Genomic DNA, 7,383 nt, shown 5'->3' with positions numbered 1-7,383 from the left:
ACATACTGCCCGTATGTTTATCTCTCTTTACCCCACTGTAATCAGCCTTAATTTCTAATGCGATTGTTGAGCACAAATCAGTCTCAGGGCCAAGAGGATGTAACGTGAGGGATTAATGGCACTACATGTGTACATAACTAAGCAATTCACAGGAATCAGTAACTGGCTTGATTAAAATGCACCGTCTTTTATAAAGTTGTTTCCACTCTTTCCCCTCCGTTGTATTTACACGCAGCCCCTCATGGAGTGTGTGCATGTATATATGATTAGAATTAATACCGGGGTTTTTATAAAGTGGGATCCCTCGATTTATATCGGAAGGGCCACGCTGGCAGATTACCCGGTCATTTCTGCCTTCCTCTGTACCCCATAATACACAGAGAGACACTGTAATACCCCTGATTACCGTCCTGTCTCCTGTTCATAGCTTAGCGAGCTAGTAGGGTTGAAAAAAAGTTAATGCTACACGTTTGGAGAACAGATGAATAACTTATTACACACCTTTGCCGAATGTAAACAACCACCTTATGGTTTCTGTGTGTTTTAAAATAAGGAAATAATCATGACTTCAAAGATTATCACTGGTTTCCTTGGTAGTTTAGAACAGCTGCAAACTGAATAAAAATATCATGTGGAGTATTTCTCTTCTATTTACAGTTTATTTTCCTTCATGTTTTAGAATCAAGCCGTAGGTGAGATTTGAATTAATTCGTTTCGTAGCAACAGGAGATGATCGGGGAAGCAAAGCATTGGCAAAACAAGGATTTTGTGACAATCGAGGGGATTTTATGAAAATAGTTTGTGTATAAGCAGATAAAACACATTTAAAAACAATATTTGTAAATATATAAATGTTTCTCAGTGTAAAAATAAATAAAATGTTTAAACACATACACATCTTGCGTTGTGGTAAAAGTGTGACAGGCTTACATCTCACGATGAAAAGTTCTAAAGTTTCAAGGCTCCGAACTGCATTGGATAATAATGACCTTTTCCAATAGCCCCGCAGAATGCATCATTAGATCATTAATCCAACCCTGAAAACACTTTGCATTGATTACGGGCAGGGGCGGATTAAGGTGTACAGAGGCCCCTAGGCTACAGTAGTCTGTGGGCCCCCCAACCCAGCCCCGCTCCGCACCAATGGGGGCCCCCTTGCAGGCTGGCACACGTGGGGCCCCTAGGCTTAAGCCATATCTAGCCTGTGCGTTAATCCGCCCCTGATTACGGGGCATGGTGACACAGTGTGCAATTTGGTGGTCTTACACCTCTTGGGTTGTGTGTTAGATTTCTGGCCCTGCTCTGTATGTGTGGGGTTAGGGCCAGTTCATACTTAACTTTCCATATGCCGTTATGGTTCCCAGTGTACATGGGATCTCCTCCCATAAATAACCATAAAGACACGTTATACTGCATGTGATTCTGGCATCCCGTCCACCACGTACTCATCCCCGTGCTTCCTGGGAAAGGCTGGCACACTCTTTGAGCAGATTCAGGAAATCTTCCAGTATGGGGGTGGGGGTGGGGGTGGAGGGGGGGGGGGTGTATTCCGGAGAGCGGAGAGTGTGCTCATTTTAATTCACGCTATTCAAAAAGGAGACGCTTCAGAAACGGAGATCAAGGCTATTTCTGATAGGATGTTTGGGTCTTTCTGCATAACCTGGTACAAGCAATAAGCAACAGCTGCTTCCGAGGGTGAGTGTGCATATAAAATGCTATATACAGCCAGAATTGTGGTTCTGTGGTTACGGATTCAGCCTGAAAGTTTATGGTTCTAGACAACTCAGTAGAATATAGAACCTGAATCACTCTTGTAAAAGAGCCGGCTGTAAAACTTTGGATCGCTTTGGATAAAATCTTGAATCCAATTTGGAAATATGAATGTAGGCCTTTGGTGCTCCTAACATATGAGACGGTGGCTCCGAATGCAGCAATGTGGCTGCATGTCTGTCCCTGTTCAGACCGGTTTCCTTTAGGTACTAAGGTTTCCTCCTTCGGTCCAAAGATATGCGGTTACATGACTGGTGTCTAAATTGTGTATAATGACTGTTTGCCCTGCGATAGACTGGCATCGCATCCAGAGTGTCCTTACCCCAAAGGCCTGGATAGGCTAAGGCTCACCGCTGCTGTACTGGGTAAGCAGTAACGGAAGATGGATGGATACTGGCCTATATGGTCAGCGGTGAGGATGAGGTGGGAGGAGGTTTGCTGAAATTAAAGCCGGGGCGGAGTTAGTGGATTATGAGAGAGAGACGTGCGCTGAACAGCGGTGTTTGTAGAAAACAAAACTTTATTTGAACAATCGAGTGACCCATATTTGTCATGGACATTGCACAGTATGAAGACAGGAAATCACATGTTATACACAGGGTCCAATTCATAATTCAATACATTTTTGGTGGCAATATGAAGCCACAACATATCATTTCAACCAATGAAATTAGTGTTTGCTTTTCCAGTTCACCGCACAGGTGCCTCTTATTGGACTTATTCAGTGAGGGGGCAGGGCTTCACCTTGGCACAGTCATTGGCTGTTGCTAAGCGCCATGAGAACTCAGACAAAGCATGGAACTGCTGCTACACGAACCACCTGACTGAGGGAAGGATGTGGGAGGTAACCACTTACTGTCTGCTAAATAAAGGCAAAAAATAAACAGCTACGGTAGTGATGAGGCATGTCGCAGAACAGCTGGACGTCTCTGAGAAGCGGAGACGTCGATTTCCTCTGTGGGAGGGCAGAACACGATGGGACCGCACTCCTCGGCAAATAAGTCCAAAGAAAGTTAGTTTACGAAGGAAGGAGCAAAGTCAGTAGAAAAAAACGTGGCTTCCTTTCTTGGAAACAGAAAGAGTTTCACAAGACTCTCTCATGTCTATTTTTGGTCCTCTGTGTGCAAAAAGATACAAATTACATATACATATACAAAATAAAGATTAAAAAAACGTCAGGCAAGGCACCAAACTGTAGATTTTTTCTTAAAGAAAATCCTTATCGTCGTCGTATCAAAAAATAGAAATGAACAGGCTTCTGTGGTTTTTTTCCTTTTTTTGGTGACGGTGATGCTGGTGTGTTTGCGGTCAGTCTCCCGGCATCGCCCCGGTACCCGGATCAGGCACTTAGGCTCACTTGGCCTGTTGCAGTTCCGCCCGCATTTTGAGGGCCACATCCACCAGGAGCTGGAAGCCGCTGAAATCCTGGCTGAGATCCGGCGGCGTCGGGGGAGGGGTGTTAAAGAACCCCCCCTGGGGACTGGCATTGCGCTCCGCAGGGGCCCCCTGGCCGGCTGCTGGGGACGGCAGATCTGTCCCCTCGTCTGTAAGGCGTGGAGGTGCAGTGATGGTGGTGTGACAGATGACCGATGGCCTGGGTGGCACAGACCCCGGCGACAGGGGCTTCTGACGGGCGCTGGTTTCGGAGCCAGATAAGTGAAGTGGACCTCGGTCCTCCATCTCCATGGCGACGGGCCTGGAAGAGAGGGAGCTCTCTGCAGTGGCCCCCTCCCCGCTCTTACTCCCCCTCCGGGATATGGTGAACTGGTTGGGGTCTTTGCCGTCCTTCCGCAACATCTCCGGGAGCAATCGCCGGCGGGCGTTAATGAACCAGTTACACACCTACAGCATCCAACGACAAGATGGAGGAGAAGCTCAGTCGGCCAGCAGGGGGCAGCGGCGGGTAAGCTTAGGAGCTCGAGCCTTAATTGTCCATCAAGGTACATCCCCTTCGAGAAATGTTTACAGGTGTATAAGGTGCTTTAATTAGTAGTGTTAGCCAAGCATTACCTTGCCCCTGCTACAACCATGCATCAAAGACCTTTAATCAAAGAAAGTTCGTATGCAACATCTCTCTTCCCCATGAAAGTATCGCTTCCACAAATACATCCTGTTCCTCGTTCGAGGGCCTGCCAGATGACGGCAGCCCCCTCTCCTCCACAAAAGGTCAGTCCGCAACATGTTGGTATGTCACCTGACCTCGTGCACAAGTGTGTTGGCGTGGAAATGGTGAGGCATAGGAGTAGTCTGGGTTACACGTTGTTAGACGTGCAAAGAGCTATATTTGAAGCCCCGAGTGGTAACCAGCTGCCCCCTCATGGTAATAATAATAATAATAAACCAGGTGGGAAATCATGGCCAAAAACTCCATCGCATTACATGGAATGAAACGTGTTTGACGGACAACCAGGGGGCTTTATAAGACTCACTATCCCTGTCCCCACTTGCCCCCTCTCCCAGCAAACAAGTAGCGAACTCCACCCTGTGCTACACGATTCCAACAAGAGTGTCTGCTATCTGTTCAGGAAGACTAAGCACACAAACGCTAGAGGTCAGTTGTGTGTGTGTGTGTGTGTGTGTGGGGGGGGGGGGGGTTCGCCAAGGCGGAGTCTGACCTGTAGCGTGGAGAGGTGGGTCTGCCTGGAGAGGACGGCCTTCTCCTGCTCGGAGGGGTACGCGTTGTAACGGTGCTCGTACAGCCAGTCGCGCAGGATCTGCACGGATTCCTTAGGCAGGTTGCCGCGGCGACGCCGCTTGCTACTGCCCCCGCTGGCCGACAGGTCCAAGGGTGCGTCCAGGCTGTCCTCGTCCTCCGTCTCGCTGCCGGACGGCACCACCACTGTGAGCGGGGCAAAAAAACAGGGGGGAGGTGTGGCGTGAGAATTAGGATTTAGAGAGCAGAGAAGAGGTCAGGAAGTACCTGTCAGGGAGCTGTGAGCTGAAAGAGCCACCCCGCCAAGTTAATTTTGTGAAAAATTCCCAATCAACTCATACAGAACAATTGCCACGCCATTATAACAACAACTGTACAAACTGCACACAGTAAACAAAAATCTAAGCAGCTACATCTTACATTGGTGTGATTTCTGCCGTTAGAGTTTAGCAAAGTCCAGGTGTGCGATGATTAACGAGCTGCTGAGGCGCAGGCGCAGGCTGTCAGCAGCGCGGTTAATCCCGTATAAACAGCGAGCGCTCCCTCCCCTGTGAGCCGACGCTCGACCGCGGCGCCTTTGAACCGACTGAAGAAGTTGATACATTTCTATAAAATCAAATTTGATCAATTTATCACCGTGAGAAGAAGTGAAGTCGCTGGTTTAACGTTTACACCCCGCCCCAAAAAAACAAAAGAAAAACAAAAAACACGTATAAAAGTAAGTTAACTAGAAACTAAGATTTGATTTTAGTGTATCTGGTTTAAATACTAAAACAACATTATTACGACATTCAGATAAATATATTGAGGATGTATTTCTTTATTTTCCACTGAATATCGGCATTGTATTGTACAACACAAAGGGTGTCGTGTTAGTATGTATTTATATTAAACAGGATCTGACAGCTGAAGAAGAATGACGTCAGACCACAGGGCTTGGAGGAAAAAAAAACAGACAGAAACCGTAACGCAACCCGTGAAAAAACCCCACACGGTGGCTTTTCAAAACATCAGACCCGCATAAGGGGGGTGGGGTGGGGAGCCCATCTGACAAAGGCACCCAGACGCGCTTTTCACCCCCTCGGGAATTCGCAGGTCCCATTACGGCGTGCTTTCCCGACCGACCCGACAGCAGCCTGTAAGTCACACAAAGCAGAAGTGCAGCAGGGCCTCGATCAAGGAGGGGGCGCACTTCCAGGACCTGTTGCAAATCAGCGCCCGTAGACTAAACAAAAGACTGTCGGTCGTGGACCCATTAAATAATAAAGAAGCCGTGCATACTTTGAGATTTTGTTTTAAGCCAGAATGTGGTTTGAGAGGGGTTTTTCCCTCTTTTTATGGCCGAGACACAAGCGCGTGTTTTATTAGGATACAACGTTAAAACCGGCGGAGTGCGCTGCTGAAACACGAGGTCGGGGGTTTCGAAGGAGAAGAGACGCCAAGCGCACATAACAAAGGGGGTCCGTCTGCCTGACTGCAAAGACACTTACTTCCCGGTCGGTGGTGGTGGTGGGGGGGAAACGTTAAAGAAACTCATGTTCAAAATAGACGTGGGGATTTACATCCGCGTCGGACTGGGAGCTATCAATGCCGTGTGGAGGGAAATCCCCATGATTTTAATTACAATCGAGCACTTCAGAGTTACTCCCAGCAAACGATACCATTTAATGAAAAACAAATCCAATGAAACCCACGCGGTTTGATCCCGCGTCCTGTATGGGTGGGACTGACGTTTTCAATTGATTGCTGAATCATAAATGCGACTTTAAAATAATCAGGAAAAAAAGTTTGGGGGAGAAAACTGTTTCACATTACAGTCCACGCGTATTTAAAGGCGCCAGACGGGGCTGACTTAGGGGAAAAGACAAGAGTAAAGACTGAAGTTTAGGCGTTTTAAAAGCCATGGTATCTCAGAGAGAGGTGAAGGAGGGATTTTGACAGCCCGCCAGCGCATGGGGAGAAAACAGAGGCTGAGCTCTGCGGAAAAATGGCACACACGCCCGAACAATGAGAGTATCCGTTTATAAGGCAGGACGGTCGGTTTCACCCCCCTTTCCCCAAAAAATATTGCCGATCGACGAAGGAAAAATGTGCCACACGCTTCTCGGTTGCCCCAGGCGCTCGCTCCTACCTTTTTTTGTCTTCATCCCGGACCGGATTCCTTTTTTTCCCACGTTAGGCACAAGACACGTACAAGGTTCTCAAAAATATTCCCCCAGAAATAGTGTTTCTCAGTCCCAGTGAAAGCAGGAATAATAAAGGCGGAGGGCGCAGGGTATCTTGCTGGAGTGTGATCGTCTGCTAGACGCGGCGGCGCATGGTCGAGGTCGCTGGGAGCCGCAGCTTGAGTCGGCCAGACCCCCCCGTTCAATGTGCGTTTGATCATAAAGCTGGGTGACAGCTACCCCTGACAGCTGCGCCGCTCGGCCGCCTAAGATCCACCCACTTACAAGGAAGGGGAGCGAGAGAGAAAGGAAACCTCTGACGTCACATGCCGAACGCTGGCACATTGTCGGTGCGCGGCGTGCTTGCGCTTGTTCAGAAATACTGTCGCTTTCTCCATGAGGGTTTTATTTTTTTTTTTCTCTCAAAAGATGTCAAGAGATTCTGCTTCTGTAGTGTTTGAGAAAAGCAAAACTCGGATCGGTCTCCCCTGCCCCTTGCTAAACCCAGCTCTGCTTAGGCGTTTGTTGCGTGGGTGTAAAACAAAAACATGGTGATGTTTTGACATGTGTGCGAAATGTCTGGCCTTCTGGGCACGCTGGTTTATCGTAATCGAAACAAAAAATAACTCATTCAAGATCGACCACGCCACGCCGAGACATTAAGTGACGTTAGAGTCATTTTGTAACACGATGAGCGCTACACAGGAAACGCGGTATTTTGGACTGTATGTCCAAAGCGTCCATGTGATTAAGATTAAAATGAAAAGGTACAACACGTAACCACGGTTTAAAGTC

At 47.9% G+C, this 7,383-nt stretch overlaps 1 protein-coding gene across 1 annotated transcript; it reads right to left on the bottom strand.

The window, feature by feature from the left end:
* Positions 1-2,272: 2,272 nt before the first annotated feature.
* tgif1 (TGFB-induced factor homeobox 1) lies at positions 2,273-6,887 on the bottom strand. Its single transcript, XM_023840426.2, has 3 exons — positions 6,555-6,887; positions 4,386-4,609; positions 2,273-3,612 (listed from the first exon to the last, which is right to left on the bottom strand). The coding sequence occupies exons 1-3, from the start codon at positions 6,568-6,570 to the stop codon at positions 3,124-3,126; spliced, it is 729 nt and encodes a 242-aa protein (XP_023696194.2). The 5' UTR covers positions 6,571-6,887; the 3' UTR covers positions 2,273-3,123.
* Positions 6,888-7,383: the final 496 nt, after the last annotated feature.

This window comes from Paramormyrops kingsleyae, chromosome 4 (genome assembly GCF_048594095.1).
Source record: "Paramormyrops kingsleyae isolate MSU_618 chromosome 4, PKINGS_0.4, whole genome shotgun sequence".
Classification (NCBI taxonomy): domain Eukaryota; kingdom Metazoa; phylum Chordata; class Actinopteri; order Osteoglossiformes; family Mormyridae; genus Paramormyrops; species Paramormyrops kingsleyae.
The sequence above is the reverse complement of the archived record's forward strand: the minus strand, read 5'-3'. Positions and strand labels throughout refer to the sequence as shown.

Excerpts from the sequence above, each read along its gene's own strand:
- tgif1 (XM_023840426.2), bottom strand. Across the intron at positions 3,613-4,385 it reads CCCACCTCTCCACGCTACAG|GTGTGTAACTGGTTCATTAA; the intron begins GTCAGACTCCGC and ends TGGATGCTGTAG.